A 23250-nucleotide genomic window follows, 5' to 3' on the forward strand; every position below is an offset into this window, starting at 1 on the left:
ATAATGCTATGGTGTCATATGGAACCTATATTTTATTAGAATAGATGCATTTTGGCTAGCAACACCAGGGCCATGGATTTCAACAAGAAACATCCCAAGGGACCAATTCTACCTCTGACCCTTACATCTCAATACTGTAGCACAATAAACACGGGTGGATGTAATGTACTTTTAAATTCCTGCCCACGCCTCTGCTTCCCTCATATAGCACTATTTGTACTCCACCGAGGCAGGAACTTTTGTACTTGCAAAGCTTCAAGAAATCTTTTTTTTTTTCAAAAATACCCCTTTGAGCGTTATTTGGGAGGACTCTTGAAATACTGAAATAGAAAGTTTTCCAAGACTTAGGAACCACTTAGAATTTTCTCCTTTAAGAGACCACAAATATGAGACCACAAATTGTTTTCCTACTAATATCCAAATCCCATTTCCCAGCCGGGAGGTTAAATTGTCATTGTCAACGTGTACACACAGTTGCACAGCACCGTGCCAACGTGGCGCCTTTGGGGGAGCTTGGCTGCAAAGCTTAATCAGAACGGAGACATGCTGTCTGCCTTCATGCAGCTTGCACTTGGAGAGGACACTGGCCCAGAGCCACTGACAGCAGATCACAGGGCTGGAGGATAAAGCCGACCCACATACCACTGTGGTTTGTCCAACGATGGAGGGGGCAGACATGACTGAACAATGTCTAATATTTAGACTTACAAAAAGCTTGGGATATTTTGTTTATTTTTTGAGGGTTTTAAGCTCATGCCCCTTGTGTGGATTTCAACACAGAAAGGATAATCTGAAACAGCAGCATAAACAGAGGAAACCAACTGTCAGTGAAAAAAAAGCCAGCCCTTGTTATCAAGGATAGTGCTTGTAATACTCTATCAGTGTTCTTTAAAATTCCAGACTTCCCTTGGTCAGACCAATAATCCATCCTGTCTCTGGCAGCAGCACCAATGCTGCCCTCCGTGACGTCAACTTCAAAAGACCCACCCACCTTTAGTTTTCCCTTAGCGATATAGCTTGGTTTCTTTAAAGAGTGGTTAGTGGCTTACATTTTGCTTACACCAAAGGGTCTTTGGGATTTTCTTTAATAAACACAAATGAATGATTTATAATTAGCCTGTACATTACTTATACATTTGTAAGAGGATCTCACCGTCAATGCAAGAGGTTGCTTGGGCTATAGTCCTCTTCAGGCACACAAACGAGCAATAATCAGTACCACCATAAACTAACTCACCAAGCGGAGGTACAACTCACAGCTGGCAATTCAAGAAATGGGATGGAAGCTGAATGAAACAACCCCTAAATTACTGAGAATGGGCAGTTGGCAAGCTTCACTTTGGCTTACTGATGGTCAAAAGGCAGTAGAAGCCATTCTACAAAGACACAGTCCAAGATTTGGATTGGAGGTCTTACGAGTGCTTTAAAAAGTGGAGGGTCCTAAAAGAATGGGACTTTAGGGGCTCTTCTGGAATTACCCAAGTGCAGACACCTAAGGAAGCAAACCCTTTCCTTCTGAGTTGAAAATAACTGACCTGGAATTATAGCTCATAATGCAGAGAATTATAATGAATGTATAATTCAGTAGTATTATAAAAGATCTGAACAGAACTTTCAGCAACGGGGGACATTCTGTAAATTAAGATGTATCAGGCCACTGAGGTAGCTCATAAAGGCCACTTCATACCGGTGAGATTTGTACCAGCACTCCAGTCTTAGCATCCACATTCCTTGGAGGAAACTCGAGTATGTAATCCAGAGGTCCTCTTGCTTCTGTCTGTCTCTTCCCACACCCCTACCCTGACCCCCAACTACCTCTTCAGGGAAACCACAGGGGCCTCTGAGGAATGTCTCGATTTGGAGAGATTATCTGATTACTGCCCTCAAGACTTAACATTCTGGATACCTCAAGCATCTATACTATACATTTCCAAAAGTGAATTCCCGGCACAGGGAGAAAGCGATCTGATTTAAGCAGTGTATGATGTCCTTTGAAAGCTATGTGTAAAAACTCTAGCTGTGGTAGGTTAGATTAATAAGCAAACAAGCATTTAGAATGCCCCTTTCAAAAGAACTGGCATTAAAATATTACATCTACCTTATATTTGAAAATGTCTAATTGTGTTAAAGATCATATAACATAAAATTTACAAACTTAACCATTTTTAAAGGTACAGTTCAGTGGTGTTAAGTATATTCACATTGTTGTGTCACCTGTCTTATTTTTTTAATTAAGCTGATTTTTATTCACTATCGCTAAAGAAAGTAACACATTATATTCTAACATAACAAAAAGTTATAATTGATGAGTCTACATACATTTCAAAGGATTTCAACAATTATTTTAGTATAACCAAAGATGTAACATTTGAATTTTATCTTTTTTGAAACATAAAATGCCCAGTTATAATACCCAGACTACATATCTTATGACTTCGAAAATTTTAGCTAAAACATACATCTTTTACAGGTAAAAGCAAAGAAAAAAAAAAAAAAAGACATGATAAGTGTTGGCGAGAATGTGGAAAAATTAGAACCCTTATATGCTGCCGGTGGGGATGTAAATTACAATTACAAGTGCAATTACAAAACAGTCTGGCAGTTCTTCAAAAGGTTAAGCAGAGTTACCGTATGACCCAGAAATTCCACTCCAAGGTATATACCCAAGAGAAATGAAAACATAGGCCAATGAAAGTCCACAGCAGCATTATTCATAAGAGCACCCTGCCTGCAATGTAAAAAATCGCCCAAGTCCACCAACAGATGAATGGATAAATAAAATATGGGATGGCCAAACAATGAAATATTATTTGGCCATAAAAGAGAATGAAATAGTAACACGTGCCACAACAGGGATGAACCTTGAAAACATGAACCTTGGAAGAGACCAGTAACAAGGGACCATGTATTATATGATTCCATTTATATGAAATGTCCAGGATAGACAGATCTATAAAGAAATGAAGAAGACTGATGTTTGCCTAGGGTTAGAGGAATGGGGTAATTTGGGGGTGATGGCTAGGAAGTGTGGGGTTTTGGGGGGTTAGTAATAATGTTCTAAAATGTATTGTGATGACAGATGCACAACTCCGTGAATACACTAAAAGCCATTGAATTATACACTTAATATGGGTAAACTGTATGCACGTGAATTATATTTCAAAAAAACTGTTAAAAAAATAAAAACCATCTTGAAAATAAGATAAATCTAAGTCTACCAATACCAAGAAATAATTTTAGGGACTCCATATAAATAAAAGCCCCTCTCTTTCTATTGTAAAATAGATGTCTATCATTCCAAGGAACAAGGAACAGGGGAAGTTAGTGGGAGAGGGCAAAGTCTGACAACAAGGATGTCTATAGCAGTTGAAAGTCTGATACACACTTCTATATATCCAAATATGCTTATGTGATTTATACAGCACTTTTCAGGCTCTTGACCTTACTTGGTAGGTGTTAAGTTAGTGTTCAGGTATTTATTTAATGGGAAATTATATACTGACATTAGCCATCTTTCCATAGAATATCTGTTTTCTGCTAAAATCAAATAATGATGCCATGTGTCCAGTTCAGAGGGAAAAAAAATGAATAAAGTCAATAGATTGAATTCTTTCAATTCTAAGATTTTTCCCTATAAATTTTTCATAAGTGTTTCTTGCGTCTACTCATGTGAATACTGGCAAAAAAGGGGCTAAAAATTATGAAATATAATGCCTAAGTGATATTAGAAATTTTGAAATTGTCCATCATGCTTAGATTTAATAGCTTATACTATTCATGGAAATATGCTTATAGTTTTGTTCTCATACTGACTAAGAGTCATATTCTCTCACAGTAAATGTGTTCCTACATCATTTAATATGTAAACGTTTTGAATGTACCCGTGAGTGTTATTGTTATGAATTTCCAGTTTATTATTCTTAAATATGTTTAAGAACTACTACATTAATGTCTGGCTCTAAGCCTAAGCATGCCAAAGGAATGCTTTCAGATATGTCATTAAGCACAGGTCCCAAGGTAAGACTGCCAAATTATATTCTAAAATTTAAAACTACAGCAAGATTCCAGTATCGAAGCTACTAATGTTTCCATCTTTTTTTAAAAAAATAAATACTTACTGTGTAGGTAGGGTATGCTGATATTAAGGATTTTATGGTATGTATCAATTTAGGAAAATTTTGCAATATTCTTTAGGAAAGTTCGTTTTAAAATAATGAAACTTCAGCTCTTAGCACAAACTCCTTTGAGAACAGTGCATTCAAATTACAGGTTAAGGAGACGTGATGTAGTTGAGAAACCTTAAAGTACAGAAAGAAATTCTGGAAAAGTTGCAAATTAAAAAGAGTAGAGGCAACAGTCAGACTGTAGTACTTTTCAGAGTCAGAAGAGCTTTGGAAAAAACAAACATGCAAAGCTATGTGTGCACATACCCATATTCATATTGTGCTATAATGAAAAACCGTGTTCCCAAATGTCATAGCATCGACATTTTATTGCATTATCTCCTACTAGATAGAGACGCATCGTGCTCTCTGGAAGCATTGGTAATTAACGTAAAGCACTGGTAGAGAAGTTTATACCACAAACGGAAAGAAAGTAAAGAGCTTGGTTGGCAACGCTTTCTTTAGGTGACTGACAACTCTTGGTGTGTGTGTGGGGGGTGTGTGTGTGTAGAACATTAAAGAAACATGAAACAAGTTAAAATCATCTTAAAATATTATTCCTGTCTTACGTGTTCTTTGCTTTTAGAAACATAATGAAGTATCTCGTACTTGCTTCAAAATAATCCAGTGGTGGGAAGGAGTATAGGTGGGGGAGAGGGTCCGGGGGTATTATAGATGACACAAGATTGTGTGTGTGTGTTTATCACCCCCCACCCCCGCAACAGCACTGACAGGTCCTGGTAATATAAATATCATCTCAACAGGTTGGATCTAGGAGGCCTACAATCATCTTGCCATCATGCTCTTACAGAATTCTTTCTAAATGATTAGCCAGGAGCTTCTTCTGACTTGTTTACTTGTCCCCAGCACCACAGAGCTCAGACACTGGCCTCCCTTCATCCAGTGCCCTGTGAGAGGAAACCCCCTTGGTAATTTAGGGGAAGTTTCTTCCCTCTGAGGAAAACTCAGATGGAAACTCAAGTAATTGTTTAAAAAATTAAATAGAAAGACAGCAAAACCTATTTCCCCATACGAGGGAGTGCAGGAAATGGACAGTTGAAAGCAGTACTAACTGATAATGTAGATGTTGCTGGGTTAGCAAAACAAGTGCAATTACGGGTAGTGCGCTGGCCTCCAGCCTGGGGAGCTGGGGTTATTACAAAGATCTCCATGAAGAAGCTAAAAAGAAGATTATCTTGCCTAGAGAAATAAATCTGCACAAACATAAGGCTTGAGAACCTAGATTCTACCCAGACTCAGAATCGGCTGGATCATTCCAGCAGATCAATCCTTCAGCAGAGAATACCGTCACCCCAAAGCCTTCTTTCTGCTTATCATGAAATACTCACTAAACACGGAACAGAGGGAAGATGGCGTACTGTCCCCTGCAGACATACAACCCATGGCATTGCCACAGAAAGCCTTGTCTGGCTACAGAACCTTCTCTCTTTCTCTCTATCTCTATGTCTGTCTCTTTCTGCTGGTAGAAACTCCAGCATCTTTTTACTTGGCTTTATGGGACACACAGAAGTCTTTTGTAATGGAATGCAGGTTCCTAGTCATTCCCAAGGTGAGCAGTTCTCCTAGCAGAAGTCCATTCAAATCAAAGTCAATAGACTGGGTGTCTGTGAGGGTCCTTAAGCACAAATCTCCAGTCAGAATTCATCAGGATCCATCATTGCTCTACTGAAAGCCATTATCATATCAGCAGAAGAAAAGCATCTCTTTCCAACACGGCCCACAGACCTGTAGTTCCACAGTAGTTTGAAAGAAATCACCAAATTGGTAACATAGGGGGAAAAAATCTTATTTTTCTTAGAGAATAATTTAATTTTAAAAGAAGTTTTAGCTTTTTCTTTCTTGTTAATTTTATTAAAGAAACTTTCAAAAATGTCTTACAAACCAGAACCGATCAAAACCACAGGCTACATTGAAGCTGCTGAAATTCACAGATAAAAATTCCCAGGAATTCCCTGGCAGTCCAGTGGTTAAGACTCCGTGCTTTCACTGCTGAGGGCCTGGGTTCAATCCCTGGTTGGGTAACTAAGATCCCACAAGCCGTGTGGCCAAAAAAAAAAAAAAAAAAAAAAAAAATCCCAGCTCATAGAACCCCAAGCCTTCTGGAAAGTCAAATCTCACACAAAGCCTTGAGCCTGGGGCTTCTGATCTTTCAATTCAAGAACTGTTCCATTTTTACCACAAAAGTTTTTCCATAAACGTTCAATTCTGAGGGGTTAGGTTACCACAGGCTGAACCCCTCTGAGCCAGTGGTTTGTTGCAGCTGACCCAACCCCAGCTGGTATTAGCAGAGGATTGGTTCCTGGTGACTCTCCCTACCCAGTCACGTGACACCTGGAGCTCTGGGTTCAATTCTGGGAAAACAATGGGATTCACGAGAGGGCAACCCCGTTGGTAAGGGGCCTAGAAGGACTGGGCACATGAGAAGAACTGGGAGAGAAATTCTAGGCTGTGCTCAGATGCCCTCTTGAAACTGGCTGAAGAACTGTGCTCCATGGGGCACAATTAGTACCACTAGGTGGACCTCGCAGGAGACAAGTGCAACTCAAGTTCGGACCACCTAAGCATGAAACCTTCAGGAGGTAGCTGATGGCCACCTTCCGGGGTGCTGGAGAGGGGACTCCTGTCCTGGGCATCGGGATGCATATCGTCACCTCTCTCTGCCTTCCAGTTTGGACAGCCTCAGTCTCCTGTCTCTCCTCCTGAAAGCTGAGTGGCTCTGCTCTGAAAGGGAAAGTTTCTGTGGCTGAAACCCTGTTAGGTGCCTCTTCCCTCTGACTTCCCATCTGTGAGGCTATGTTCCCCGGGGTTACTTTTGCTGGGAACGTCACGGGGCACCCCCCTCTGGCTCTTACCGTGTTTAACGGTGAGCCAGGTGTGAGGAAAGCAACAACAAGCTGCTGACTGGGGAGCCTGAAAACTGGAGACTCAGGAAGAGGGATGGCCTGATACTCAGTCCCTACTTTGTCCTCCACTGGGCTCTTCTTCCCTGGGTCACTGTTCCCGTGACGCTGCAATCATGAGTCTATCTCCCAACCAGACTCTGAACTCCTTGAGGTCAGGGGTCTTGTCTTCCTCATTTGGGACCCTCAGGTCCTAGAAAAGTGGCTGGTTCGTAAAAAAGCTCAACAAGTGCTTAGTGAATGAAATTGTCTGCGACAGAATGGTAGACATTTTCTGGGACAGCTAGACTTAAATAAATTTGTCTATGCTTTACCAAAACCCAAATCCACTAAAAATAAATAAAAAGCATTTAATTTCCCAGATTTCCTTTCTATAGGATGCAAAAAAGCCAGGTGATCTCTTTAGCCCTCAGATGGGTCTTCCCATTAGATCTTACAACCTCTCCCTCTAGAGGGATGTTATTTAGCCTCCCTTCCCACATTTGTAAACAGATGGAGATAGAAAATAAAGCGGGGCCAATGGTTGGCTTCAAATGAGCTGGGCTGAAGCTGCTTTCTCGGTACCTTGTTTCCAGGCTGCCATGAAGTGTGTTCGAGTGTTGAGACAGACTCAGTTTGTCAACGTTTTGATTAGCCGCTTTCGGCATGTAAGCAGCACGTGGAATTTGCTGCCCTGTGGATTCCAGGGTGCCACACACTGGGGCTAAGTTTCTCAGGAAAGACCGGGCAGTTGTATAACCAATGATAATATTTAGAATTATGCAGCTGTGATAAGGTCATCCCATCCCTCACTGCAGGGCAAAAACCAATCCCTTCCAGTAGAGAGGAAGGAATTTTCCTGTGCTGTTACTCCATTACTCATGGTTTCTTTAATTTACCTTTAATAGGAAACTGATAGCTGTAAGGATCACAGACATACGAGACGTGAGGAATCTGGAGGCTTAGTTACATGCCCCTGAACTGAAGCTCTCTTCTTCTTCTAGAATTTTCACTTACACAATGTGGACCAGGACAGCTCTCACTGCTGCTACTCTGAATGCCAATAACTACCATTAATTGAGCACATACTGTGTACCAGGCATAAATCCTCAGAACAACAGACCCATGACATAGGTACCATTAACACCTTCGTTTTACAGAGAATGAAAAGGAGGCCCAAAGAAACTCCTCCCTACCCGAGATGGATTTTTTTTTTCCCTCCTTCAATGAAATGTATGTGTGGGGGAAGAAAGGAAGGAAATCTACAGTCCCTTTTCTTGTACATAGATGCCTGGGGTATTTCACAAAGGCCTCAGCTATATCCCTGAGTCATGACAATGAATAGTTTAAAATATTAAATTTTTCTTGTGTGATTTTGGCTTTCATTTTTGCAAGGCCTTCACAAACCTTTCACATGTCCAAATACTAAGAATTGCCTAGCTCATTTTTTGCCCTCTTGTGTTAAGGGAAATGACAAAATTTTAGATTATTTTTATTGTAACTGTCATTTCTCTGACACTAAGGGCCATACTTTGAGGTACACCATTTATTGTCTGTACTTTTATTTTCTCAGGTAAGAGAGCCTTTTGCTGAGTGTAGCTTGTTGGCTTCAACTACAGTTAAGTCCCACAATCCATTGAGTTCATTGGTCTATAGATTTGGAAGATGTTTGTCAAAAGGGATGCATCCCCCTTCCAGAAAACTGGAGACACGGAGGATTCCTTTCAAGGTAAGTGATTGAGAAGGAAGGCACACTTAGAATGAGAAAAGAAGAAAGCACTAGTTTTCTGAAAAAATTCTAAAGTAAGGAGGAGGTGATGGTTACGTCTACACAGAGCAACCTGAAATGGAGTTTAATTATTATCTAGTGAATTTCATCAGGGTTAAGTCAGCCGAGCCAACTCATAATTCTGGCATGAAATATCTAGTCTGGCTTCTTATCTTGACCAAATCAATAGAAATTGGTGCCAATCCCCTATTTTATTGTGCGGTATGTTGGCATACAAGTATTCTTCTTGTTCAAAAAAATAGGTACTTGAGTGCAAATCTAGCCATTAGGCTTTCTCCAGCTTCTCTCTGGCAGCTTCTGGAATGCTAATACACACCAAGGATGTTTGGAAGGATTGAAAATTTCAAATTCAGAAAAAGGAGAACATGGCTTACAGGGGGTCTAGTGCCACAATTCACCAACAGGGATGTTCCAACTATGAAAACGTAACTTCAATGTCTCAGAGTTTAAATGTGATTAAATGTACAGAACCTTCTAAAACAAAATGCCAAATGGAAATCATGCAATAAGGGTTTCATGCATTTCAGCTTCTGTCTGCACAGACCCTGGGACTTTTGAACTTAAGAGTGCTGAGTTCTCGTGTTCCTGTCGAGCGCAGAAAAGGCCAACGTGGCTAGGACACAACATGGTAATACCCAGAAGGTGGAGGAGAAGTTTTCCAACAGTTATTTGTTTAGTAGACAATAAATGTGGTGTTCAGTAGCTGATTCCATGTTGAGTTAAGCTTCGATATGGAACTGCCAACAGTGGAATGAGGCAACATATGAAACCCAGAGATAGCCTGATGGGTGCCCAAATCTATCAGTGCATTTCTTATAATTAATAACACTGACATTGAAACCTGAGTTCCAGTATTGGTAGCCCAAGGGATGGATTGAGCCTGCAGATGTTAATTATGTCAATGTTTGAAAATCTAGGTTCTTATCAATTTTTGGATTTCTGGATTCTTTTGAAAAATTGGAAGATCTGGCCCTTGCTGACACATGGCAACAATTGGCTGGAGCTGATAGTTTTCAGGTCACAATCTTGCCTCCCTTTGTCTACGCTATTCTGCAGCGGGTCACTTTCCATTTATCATCACACTCATCTCTGTTACCTCTCCTGTCAAAGAGAAATATTTCTCTGTATCCATGACTCTATTAGGTAGGAAAACAAAAAGTAGCCTGAAAGGGCAGCTTCATGTATATACGTCGCCCGCTTGGCCACTGGAGGCATCTGAGTTTGCTTTTCCATTCTAAAATAGTGGACCCTGACTTTGTTGTCTCCCAGCACATTCTCCAATAATGCTTCCCAACACATACAGGGATCCCCTGGGGTGTGTGTACTTTGCAAAAGTCCCCCCCCCCCTCATTCACACTGAGTCACACCCTGCTTTGGTTTAGAATCCCTGTACTTAAAACCATGAAAGAAATTCTTATGGAATCTATCACTCATTCCAGTTGATCATGAATATCTAAATTACCATGTACCTTGGAAATTATTCCTTTGAGACCAACACCTTAAAAAGATCTTTGGCAAGCTAAATTAAGCCGCTTCTCTTAACAGTCCTGGAAAAGAGCTGACACTCTTTTAATGGTCCCTAGTGGCAGCATTCCCAACTTGCAATTAGGTTACATTTTAAAAGTTCATTTTATACTGGTTGTTTGCAGCTTATAATTCCTTTCTCTTTAACGCCAATATTATAAATGTTGATAATTTCTCCAAGGTTTACGCACAATTTCTTTTTAACCATGCAGAGGGATTGCATCATAGTGGGTTATCTTTTTTCCCAGAAAAATTACTCAACGAAAGCTCTTATTCCTTCAACAAAGTTGATGTATTAAGTATTAGAAAATACCAGGAAATTCCACTTCAAATAACTGTTAACTCGGATTGCTACTAAAGGGAGCTAATATTTCCTCTAGTTGTACCAAACGAGGGCTTTCCTCTTATAAAACCCACTGTAGCACAGTGGGACTTTCAGCACAATTGCCAGAAAGCAGAAACCTCTAAACACTGTTCTCACCCTTGAAGAGACAGTATAAAGGAACCCAAAACCCCACAGTTTGCATCCAGAAAAACTGCAGGTACTCAATTCAGACTCCAGCCAGTAGGGATGGTGGGAAGGGACTCCCTGTACCATTAAACAAAATAGTGGATGTGAGTTCTGTCCTCTAAGTGCTTCTGCAAGAACTTGTTTCCCAGGAAAATGGCAGCACATAGATAATGAGGATGTGCCCTCACGTCAGCATGAATTTAGCTTCTGTGATAAGAATCGTGGCCGCTGTGATTACCTCTGGTCAGCAATGGGCCAGGCCAGTTTCAAAAACAAGTGCCCCAAATCATTCTGACTACTTGATTGTTTTATGGACACCTCATCCTCCAATGGAAGCTTTATGTACATGCAATCACTTGTTTGAAGACCTGAACAAGTAGAAGCCAGCAGAGATCTGCAAGGCGCTGAAAAAAAAACAAACTGACATAGTTTCTGTCCAAGTAATGGCCAGCCCTCCAAGGCATAGAGCAGTCAGAATCTTGCCCCAAGACTTTTGAGTTGTCCTATGTTGTTCTTATTACACAGAGATCTTGAAAGGCGATTATAAATATCCTTGAGAACTCCCTGGGCGGGGGGAGAGATGCTCGGAGCCACAGAACGATCTGCCTAAGGGTCGGCAGTAAGCCAAAGACGGAAGAGAAAACAGGGCCAGTAATACCTGAGTTCTGGGTTTTAGCTACAAACTCAGAAACCATCCTGCTGGGGCAGTGTCTATGGACATTCCTTCTCCAAGTCAGAGATGTGCTGTGGGGAAAGAGAAGAGTTTTCTAAAACTGCTTGGTTCTGTTTGTATTCTCCAATCACAGGTACCAGTGACTCTTCAACCATTTCCCATGCAGGCGTAAATCGTTATTTCGCGTTCACAGAAAATAAGAATCCTATCCTGCAAAGCTTCCGTGCCTTGAAAATCCAAGTGTCAACTGACAAAATATCTGGATGGGGAAAATCTCCCACCCCCTCCCCATTCTCCCACCAGCGTAAAAGGCAACGGGGGTGGGGGACAATGGAGAAGGGAACGAAATCATGCGGGTTCACCAGGAAAAGATACAGTGTTGGTGGCAGCAGAGTTGGTGAGTGTGTTGTGGGCATTACCTCTTGATGAGGCTTCCAAGAAGGCTCCCGCTCAAGTCGTGGTGGCTCTGAGAACAAGCATTCTTGCATCAATAGCTAATAGGCTGTCCAACCAGATGTTATCTGGGTGGGATAAGAGGGTGAGAAAACAGACCTGTTGTACGCTGTTGTCAACTACATCGCTGTGGGCAGAGAAGGCTGGTTGTGTAGTGTTTAGCAGTGCGCCTCTTTTGTAGTGAGGCAGACCAGATTACATGGCGGTTCAAATCCGTTTCCTCTTGTGATTGGTAAAATACGAGAGTTATAATCATTCATGCATTACTAAAGCCTCCTTTCCATCATTTTGAAGGGACTTTTATTTTCTAGAACAGAGCATGCATCCAGCAGAAACCTAAAGCGTTTGTTTTTCTAAGCGATCTTTTGCAATAAGCACACATGAAAAAAACAGAACAAAACTGCATAGGGTACCTGTGACGAGACTGGAGATGATTAGTGGTAACACCAGCATCTGTAACATCCTCATCAGAAGTTCCCCGGGAAAGGAGAAGTATTTGACTTCCCGGTAGCTCATTTTGTATGGTCGGAGGGTAAATCCAAGGATTGTACCTGCAGGAGAAAAAACAAAAACAAAACAAAGAAGAAAAGTTGAGTCTTTTTCGAAACTGTAACAATCGTAGAAAAATAAGCAAGCATTTGGCCGACTATCACTCCTGTCTAAGGAGACTCGATTTATTTAAGCAGCAAATATTTGTGCCACTTTGGAGCAAGGGGTGTGCCTGTCTTTTCAATCATAGTCTGGAAGGGTCTGGCTGAATTCAGGGCTTCGAGTAGAACTTAGAGAAAAAATGTTCCTGGTCTTAGCAAATGAAAAATTTCTTTGTCTAACTTGCATGCAGGGGAACCAGTTTTGACATGGCCCAGGACACAGTCATAAAGGGGGCATATCTAGGAAACAAATCACGTATCCACGCACAAGGCAATATAGGAAAAAAAAAAAAGGCTTATTATAATGAAGTTCTTTTGTAACAACAGATGTTAGAACGGCTGGCATAACCACTTATAAAGGGTAGTGTAATTTTATTTTTTACAATTAAAAAAAACCTCCTCTTGTTCACACTGTTAATCCATTTTCATCATCTCCCTGTCTACACACCACACCTTCTGTCTACATGGTCCCGATATTGCCTTGGCAACTATATTGTACAGACTTGCTAGTTGCTGGCAAAAGAAGACTACAAAATTAGCAGAGACTTTTTCCAAAAGTTTTCCCTGAAAACTTAGGGGATAATAAGGGAAAGAGAAAGCAATTTTCCCCTTAATTTGATTCTGCTCCTGGAACTTCAAAAAATATTTAAATGATTATAGGTAAATCAAATTATGCTTGGTACCTTTGGAAATGTTCAGAAATTAACAGATGTACTGAATAATTTACTCCTTCTCCCCTTTCCCTAATAAACTTTCTTTGCCCCCCCCAAATTTTCTTATTCCATTATTGTAAATATTTTCAAAAATTTTACTAAACCATGTGAGTTATAGAGAAGTACTGAGTAGTCTAGAGGCTAGAGGTTGGGGGAGGAGAGAGAATACTGTGTAGACACAAGTTTTTCCAAAGGAAGCAAGCAGTCCTTTAAGGAAACTGAACCATCCTAACTTCTTATGAAATGAGACACAAAGTTCATTTCAATTGTTATTGCAACTCCAATTTCAATTCTTGGATTCCCGCAACATGAAGTATCCATTCTTTGATTACATACCGTGATATCCCAATTACGAGTTGAATCTACATGACTAGAAAATCCAGCTGACCCTGTTTTCAAGACCTTCAGAAAAATATTTATTGCTTTTTCCCAATGTAACAGTAATATGTTCGGGAGAGAAAAGTTGATTTGGAAAATGTAGAAAAGAGGAAGCAAAAGCCTGCCTTTATTGGTTCTACCATTTAAATAGCAAATAGCTAATACTGACTGAGCTCTCTCTATCTGCCAGGCATTGTTGTTAGTGCTTTACCTGTATTAGTATCAATATATTTAATCCTCACAAAACTCCCAGGACATAGGTACTAATTTACCACCAATTTACTGATGGAGAAATCTAATAACAGTGAAATTAAAACATGCCCAATTTCAACAGCTCTTCCATATCAAAGTCAAATAGCCGTCCATTCAAGTGGCAGAGCTGGGATTGAAACCCAGGCAGTTTGGACCCAGATCTCACATTCTTGACTGCTTTTCATACTTCCTGTCTCTTCAGTAGAGCAAAGACAACTACTGTTAGTGCTTCCCTGAGCTTCTTTCCGGAATGTTCTCTTACAGAGTTAAATACACAGAGATCACGCAGACTATACTTTTCCATATATAGTCACCATAAACATCACTTTTAAGCCTCATGATAGCAGATCCAGTGATTGTACCAAAATTTACTTACTACCATTTTTGTTGTTGAACACTTGGTTGTTTTGCAGTTTTTACTTTTATGAAAAACACCATTATGAATATATGAAGGCTGGTTTTTACCTAGAGGTATTTTGTTTAGTGTAGTTCAGGGAAAGGGAACCAGTGCATTAAAGAATCTGGTTACCAGCTGTGGGGAGGAGAGAAATAGGTGAGGGAGATTAAGAGGTATAAACTTGCAGTTACAGAATAAATGAGTCATGGGTATGAAACGTACAGTGTGGGGAATATAGTCAATAATTATGTAATATCTTTGTAGAATGACAAATGGTAACTAGACTTATCATGAAGATCATTTGGAAATGTATAGAGACATGGAATCACTGTGTTGTACACCAGGAACTAACATAGTATTGTAGGTCAATTATACTTCAAAAACAAACAAACTCATAGAGATCAGAATTGTGGTTACAAGAGGGGGTGTGTGTGGGGAGAGGAATTGGATAAGGCAGTCAAAAGGTATAAACTTCCAGTTATAAGACAAATAAGTACTAGGGATGTAATGGACAACATGACGAATTAACACTGCTGTACGTTGCATATGAAAGCTGTTGGGAATTCCCTGGTGGTCCAGTGGTTAGGACTCCGTGTTTCCACTGCAGGGGGCATGGGTTCAATCATTGGTCGATGGACTTTCACTAAACTTTTTGTGATAATCATTTCATGATGTATGCAAGTCAAATCATTATGCAGTACATCTTTGTGTGTGTGTGTGTGTGTGTGTGTGTGTGTGTTGTTGTTGTTGTTGTTGTTGTTGTTTTAGCCGAGCTGCAAGACTTGCGGGGTCTTTGTTCCCAGACCAGGGATTGAACCCGGGCCCTCAGCAGTGAAAGCTCAGAGTCCTAACCACCGGGCTGCCAGGGAATTCCCACGCTGTACATCTTAAACTTATACAGTGCTGTATGTCAATTACACCTCAATAAAACTGGAAGAAAAAAAAATAAAGCATATGACTACCTCAATTCATGTTATCAAATTGCTTTCCCAATGGATTGGCCCAGCAGTTTAATACCCCATTAGTGAATGAGAAGACTTTATTTCCCATGCCTCTAGGAATGGAATATTATCATAAAAACTTGTTAAAAGAAGCAGAATTTTTGAATGAGTAAATAGTCTGTATATTAGTTTTCTTTTGAATTTACTTAATATCTGATGACCATTCCTCCTAATTGTATTTTCACCAGTCATTTACTAAATCCTGATAGTTTAAGAGTTTATGTATGTGTGTGTATATTTGGTATAGATTCTTTATATAATAGAGATAATTACCCTTTGCCTATGTTTAAAATAATATTTGCTATAGTTTTTTTCTAATTTGCTTGCCATATATTATTACTTAAAATATACAGGTGTTCTACAAATAATGTCTACACATCTTTTTTATTAAGTGATTTCTTCAAGAGTTATAAACTTTAATTTCCCTCACCCTCCCAAGTTTGAGAAATCTTCAATACACTTTTCCTTTTTCGATAGTTTGCTTGGTTTTAAAATCTTAAATCTTTAATCTCCCTGGAACTCTGTTTGGGGTAAGGTATTTAATTTCAATTTTGAGTGTACATTATTCAATACAACAGTATTAACAGCACATAGGAATTATAAAAAGCTCTGGTTATATCTGGTTCTTTCCTACTTGTTCATATAAAGGTCAAGTTACTAAAATCTGTGCTTTATCTTAAGTATGCAAGGAATAAAATAAATATTATAAAGTTTACTTCCAATCAAATGTATTTTCACTGGCATTGGTCATGTTTTGTGACTTTTATTTACATGCATTAAAACGTCTGTCATTCAATTGTAACAAAAAATATGCACAGTAAGCCCAAGAAACTCATTTTGGTCTTCTGGAATTTGACCATACCAAGCTAGTAGGAATTTTAGATATCCTTCAAATAACAATTTAAGAACAAGCTTGGTTTTACAAGACCCTTTCTAAATACAGTTTTAGAAATGTATTTATTCATGTACAACAATATTTTCAAGGGTGGGTAGGATCCTGCCTAGTCCAGAAATACCCATTTAAATTATAATTCAGAAAAAATTGGTAAGATAGCTGCTCTACTAATGATACAGAGCAACAGAAAGACAGTCAAGAAGGCAAAGTCTCAAGAGGTGGTGAAATTTTTCATCTGTCTCCTTCCAGTCAAGATGGTCTTGCTTGGAAGTGTAGTCCTGGCATCTACCCTAGAATGTCTCTGTTTCTTTACCGTCTCCAATACAGAAACCACATTTTCTAAAAGCTCTTTTTTATAGTAGGAACTGCAGAAAGATGACATCATTTATTTATAAGGGATAGTTTTAAGTCAAGTGCTTTGAAGAGACGAGTTGTTTAGAGTGATAGCACATTGCAAATACACTTTGAATCCGTTTTGTCCCTGACTGTGCTTTGGTTTATTTACTGTCTCTGGGTTTATCAAGCGAGCCATTTCTACGCTTAGGAAAGATTATGTGGGGAAGGGCAATTTTTATTGAGCTCTTACTATGTGTTAATGGTGGTGTGATCCTCATCGCAACTTTATGAGGTAGGTATTATCATATCTATTTTAAAGATGAATATGCTGATACTCAAGAGTTAGTTAACTTGATCAAGGTTACAGAGCTAGTAAGTGGTTGACCCGGGGGCTTCCAAACAAAAGCCAGTGCTCTTTCCACTAGCTTGCTTGAAGACAGTTCTCAAATGCACCTGGCCTCTGGGTCTTCAGCATCTCTAACCCCCCAAATTATAGAAGCACTTGAGTACTAACCTTGGATCTGCTAGAGATGTCCCAGAGGCACCTTCGGAACCTTCCACAGGTCCACTTACTTTTTGAGGATCCCACGATATGGTTATTAGTATCAGTCACTGTTTAAAATGGTTACACCAAGTCCCTTTTCATGGAATGATTTAACTAAATGTATATAGAATTTATTAATTAAAGTAGCCTGCCTTTTCCCTCCAGTGCACATATTTTAATCCTTGGAAACCATCAGTAACACAGGTGGGAAAGACAGTAAATGAAAACATGCTTCAGGTTCTCATGCTTAATTACAACAGCGAACAGTCTTCAGCACATGCAAGATGCCAAGTTCTCACAAGCACAGATGCCATGGAAGCCAGGACTGGTACTACCCATATCTCACAGATGGAGAACCAGTCACTGACAAAGTAGGTAAACTGCCAAAACCACAAACCTGTATAAGTCGGAGCCATAGTCAGCGTAGAGAGAGGTCAAGCTCTTCTCAAGGTCAGCTGAGTGGCTGAGGTGGGCTTCATACCCAGCTCCAGGGCCCAGGCCCTCACCCACTATGCTGTACTCATGGCCTTTCAGTAGACATGGTGCGAATTTAAAGAGCCTAAGTTAGGACACAACATTTTATCTACATTTTCATTCTCTTTTGAATTAGGTTAACTAAATATAGAGCTTAAGTTGAGGAAAGATTTTGTTGATTTTACTTAATGAAGTCCACATCTAGCTTTTTTTCAGTTCATTTGTTAAATGACTAAACAAAAGCCATTTTTTTCTTCAGCTTTCTGCTGGGACAGGCAGTGTTAGAGGTGAAGCCAGTGTGCTGAGGTCAGCCAGCTCTCAGCATCAAGTTAAGAGGAAATGCTCTGCATATGCAAAGATGGCTTTTCTGGGTAAGCAATTCAGGTTTCTGATTACAGAGCCCAGCAACGAAAAGAGTCTTCCCTGAAAACAAGTTCTCACAGCCTGATACATAGACTTCTCAGAGCCCTCTCCACTCTGCCCTTTCGACCAGTTAGAGGGAGAAGGGTGGAGGGAAGCCTGCTTCCCTTCAGTAAAGCAACTCACTGCCTCTGCAGAGCTGAGTTCCATTAGTGGGCACTTATTTAAGCACATTGATTGATATTCCCAGAACTAATAAAAACTTTTATGGCTACCAGATTTTTAGTGCAAAAGAACAGATCCTTTATTATTGATTATTCTGCAAAAATAACCATAAAAACCAGAAGAACTTCCTAACAGGATTTGTTAGATCCGAAGCAAACTTTGCAAAGTTGGCATCTTGGTGACATTATGTAATACATAGATGTCACGAGCAATATCAAAATTGCTCGTTCTCAGCCAACAATCTAATAGTATTCTTATTTTGGTATTTTAACAAGATTTCTAGAATCTAGGAAATATCTTAACAAAAAAGTTTACGGTGATCAAAATTAACCGTCCTTGTTGAATGCTACAAACAAAGATGCATTTTTTAAAAATACTTTTTCTGGGGCTTCCCTGGTGGTGCAGTGGTTGAGAATCCGCCTGCTGATGCAGGGGACGCCGGTTCGTGCCCCGGTCCGGGAGGATCCCACGTGCCGCGGAGCGGCTGGACCCGTGAGCCATGGCCGCTGAGCCTGCGCGTCCGGAGCCTGTGCTCCGCAACGGGAGAGGCCACAGCAGTGAGAGGCCCATGTACCGCAAAAAAAAAAAAAAAAAAAAGAGAGAAAAAATACTTTTTCTCCCCTAATGCGGAAAGCTCAAGAAAAGAGTCCTTCAGGGGTTCACTGTTTCTCCCTGGGGAGTCTATAAACAAATACTTCTTTGGAAGATTAAATATCACTTCACTTTCTAAACTAAGACACAATGTGCACCCTGGAGCCTCAGAAAGAACACATACCTGGTTCACTGTTTTTTTTTTTTTTTTTGTGTGTGGTACGCGGGCCTCTCACTGTTGTGGCCTCTCCCGTTGCAGAGCACAGGCTCTGAACGCACAGGCTCAGCGGCCATGGCTCAGGGGCCCAGCCGCTCCGCGGCACGTGGGATCTTCCCGGACCGGGGCACGAACCCGCGTCCCCTGCATCGGCAGGTGGACTCTCAACCACTGCGCCACCAGGGAAGCCCCGCTGGTTCACTTTTGAAGGCCAGACATTCACAAGTTAAAGCTAAAGACCTGTTTTAAGAATTTGGTTCATATCTAATCTGAAAAAAATTATTGAAAATATTAAGAAGCCAGAAAATATTTAAGAGTAAAAGAATGAAGCACAATCTGAAGTAATCTTTAGACCAAATCACCCACTTAACTTTTGGTGGATGTTGGCGTTTGAAATAGTAAAGTTTTACTAACGTTCCCGTCCTATCTCCAAACTCTGTCATGAACAGATTGGCAGACCAAAGCCTTCTAGAATTATTATTCACAATGCAAAATTCTCCAGGAAAAGAGACGATGGCCCCCAAAGAGCTCAGATGTCAAAAGAGAATCTAAAAGTGATATTGGCATTGATCTTGAGAGGAAGATCTCATATTCTGAGGCCAGCTGTAAGAAAACTACCAAAGGCCCACCACCCAAGGTGAGCTAACTAGCTCTTCTATCATTTACATTGCAAACCAGTCAAAGCCCATTCAAACTCCTACTGGGAAAAAGCTTGGCCTGCAGATCTTCAGCCAGAAAGGAGACCATGCTGTCTGCTTGAATGCAAGATGGCTCAAAGATATAATAGTATCAAATATTTTTGTTGATAGCACACCACTGGTTTTATGTGACAAAATACTATTCTTTCCCAGCTAGGGTCTTTTCATTTGTAGTAAAAAACCAAACACACAAACAAAAAACTAGCACTACTTTGCCTCAAGTTCACAACAACCTAATGTATGATGGAATAAAATCACAGGAGTGGCATCCATTGCCTTCGCCATATTCTATTGGTTAAAAGCAAGGTCACCGTTTCCACCACACCAAGTGAGCTGCACAGGACGATAAGGGCTTTGTCTGACCTGCACAGTCTCTAGGCCTGGCCCCCAGCTGCTGTCGAACAGTTTCCCGAGCAGAGGAACTGCTTAGTTGCACCGTGAATCCGATTCCCTACTGCACTCCAAACTCTGATTTCTCTCATGATGTGGGAAACTGGTTTTTGCCTGAACTATGATTTCTCATATGCTCAGGTTTCTAGATTCACAAACTAGGAGAGATACATCTCGATTCCTAATTCTCTCACTAGACAGGTTTTTGGGGGTATGAAAGACAGCAGGTGTGATGCTGTATAAAGATCATAGTCTGGGAGTCAGAGATGAGGGTTCTGGGCCTGATGCTGCCAGTAAATTACGCTAGTAGATACTTCACTTAAATGACTGAATCTTCATAGCAAACCTACGGGACTTAATATCACCATCTTATAGATGGAGAGACTGAGCCCTAGAAAAAATAAGCCAGCTGTCCAGGATTACACGGCCAGTAACTGATGGTGGCAAAATGGGGTTTCAAACTTAGATCTGCCTATTTCCACAGCTAATATCTTCAAGTCACATAATCTCTTTGCCCTCCCTGCCCGCTTCTTAATCTGAATAATGGGAGAAATAGATCAGAAAAGTAGTATCTATGATCTTCTTGAACTTTAATATTCTCTGCTCCATATTCTGAGCATTATCTTAGCTGTTTTATATGCATTCATCTTGTTTCTTCTAATGAATTCTAAAGTCCTTGATAATGCCTACGAAAGCTTGTAGTAAGTCATAAAATGCTTTATCAATTTGGCCATTACGGTTATTATGGCAGGTACTCAATAATTATTTGAGATCAAATAAAAGTTTCTATTTCAGAACTTGGCTAGATCGTGGCCCAATTTGGAGAAGTTAAAAGCCTGTCTCATGCCAGCCTGATGAAGCTGCTGGATGTAAAGTTCCATTAACTCATTTTGATAAAGAAGCCAAGGGCAAAATGGAGAATTTACCTGCCCAAGAGGTCTGCTGGTCCCTGGCTTTTTGTTTCAGCTCAAACTTCCAGGCATTTCCTGGTGAGAAGCTACTCTGTGTTTGAGTCAACCTTTCAACCCTCCCCCACTCCTCTGTTCCCACATCCTTCAGAGGCCCTGGCTTGGCTCATTCTTTTGTCCTTTGGTATTTCCTGTTGCTGGAGGTGGGAAATACCTGTTCCAGCCTTGTTCCACCAGTGGTGCCCAGATAACCAGCCGTGGGTGACTGATGACCAGGCACGGTACAGATGCAGACTCAAATCTGCATGGCGTGCAACACTGAGAGACAACTGAACCGGAAGAACCTTGGAATCGGAAAAGCCTGGTGCTTTCTTCTTAAAACTGCACTAACATAGACTATGTGAAATGGTAATATAATTTATAAATAATCCTACGGGTCTTTAAATGTCCAATCCATTGTCATTAAACAAAATCTATTTTAGAAACAGTAACTGAAATCACCAGAATCTCTTGCCTTCCTTTCTGGGTAATATATACAGTTGTGAGTAGAAACTGGAAATGAAATATATTTAAAATTTTCCAAGTTCTCCCTGTGCCTTTGCTTGTCTGTCATATGCTTGCCAGCCCACACAGACTTCCAAGTCCACTCATCTCTACCTGTGGCAGCAGCCCCATTGGGGCAAACTCTTTTAAATCCCACAATTTGGAAGAGTAAGTGACTCCAACCCCTATGGGGTATAAATTAGCTATACAAAATCACAAATGGGTATACCCTTAGTCTCAGCAATTGCACTTTTAGGGATGTATCCCACAGATATCCTTTACCGGGGCGAAATAACTTTTATCCCAGATTATTCATTATACCATTTGAAAAATGATATCAAAGTGTTGGAAACAACCTAAGTGTCCCATCAATGGGGAATTGCTTAAATAGAGTATGGTTCACCTATACAATGCAGCCTCGAGAGGATGAGGTGGTTCTTTACGTGCTAGTAAGGAATGACATCCAAGGGCTACTGTAAAGTGAAAAAAGCAAAGTATGAAGCGAGCTATATATACTATGGTACAATTTGTAAAAGGCAAAAATAAATAAATATGAATTTATTTTTATGCTGATAAAACAACTCTAAAGTCACAGAAGAAACAGATAACAAAACAAATTGGACCCCTGGGGGATCTGGGTGGGTGTGACACTTTCATTTCATTTTTGTTCTTTTTGATTTGGGGCAACGTAGATTTATTTATTTCATAAGTAAAAGAACAAAATAAATACACACACAAAAATGGCCCACAATTAAACACAAAATCTGACTGAATTTTATTTTACATCTTTTCTGCTAAATGCCTGAATCTTTCTAAAAACTCACTCTGGGTCTGGGTGGCTTGGTCCTCAATCTGCTTTAATTTGCTTTAACAATGAGTTTCCTTAATTTGGGTCATGGAGAGGGGGGACACTAGCGTGCTCAGATTTATAGTTGAGTGGATCACTTTCTGGCCAAAAGGCTTTTTTTCTGGAGACAAGGAAGTGAATCTGAAAAAACTTTGAACTCAGTCGTTATAGGCTCATGTGCTGCTTCACCCAATTAGCCAGAGTTACAAGTATACCAGAGCTGAAAACTCACATTGTAAACCACTCAGCAAAGGTATGCCCTTTCCTCATCTGTCATGCTGTGGAAAGCATCCTGATGCCAGAACTTACAAAGCCCTGGCAAGTTTATTGAGTCGCAGCTCTATGCACAAGTCTACTTCATTTGCCTTAAAAAAGCAAATCTAAGACAAAAGTAAATAAATAAGAAAAAAGAAAAGAAAACAACTTGGGTCATAGGCAGTCTCTTCAAAGACTCGTAATTTCCTTCTTGATGCCTTTACCTTCACATTCATCAACACACTGAAGAGAGCAGCAAGCACATGATCTCTGGGGTTTTGCCTTTCTTGCTTTAAAAATGGAATTTCCAGTGATGCAATGTGTCTAAAAGAAGAGGCCATCTTTTCAGGGTGAGAAGGGCAGTAATTGTCCATCTCTACTCTCATTAGGGACAAATGAGCTTCATCTTACAAGATTTTGAATAGAAAGGCTCTCACTAATAGCCCACTGTTTTCTCTCTGAGAAGCAACAGCAGTTTGTGACCTGGAATCATTGCTGGAGAACTGGAGAAATCTCTTTGGGGACAAGAAGAATGAAGTTGTCCTCTCAGGAGACAGGGACTC

The 23250-nt window shown here is 40.3% G+C and overlaps 1 protein-coding gene across 1 annotated transcript in view; it reads right to left on the reverse strand.

Annotated features, from left to right (window-relative positions):
* The window catches only part of SLC1A3 (solute carrier family 1 member 3), a 75333-nt gene that overhangs the window by 42172 nt on the left and 9911 nt on the right, over positions 1 to 23250 (reverse strand). Inside the window, exon 3 of the mRNA XM_004265996.3 lies at positions 12427 to 12564. Coding sequence (XP_004266044.1) covers positions 12427 to 12564 — 138 coding nt within the window. The remainder of the gene's footprint in view (positions 1 to 12426; positions 12565 to 23250) is intronic.

Source organism: Orcinus orca, chromosome 3 (assembly GCF_937001465.1).
Source record: "Orcinus orca chromosome 3, mOrcOrc1.1, whole genome shotgun sequence".
In the NCBI taxonomy this organism is placed as follows: domain Eukaryota; kingdom Metazoa; phylum Chordata; class Mammalia; order Artiodactyla; family Delphinidae; genus Orcinus; species Orcinus orca.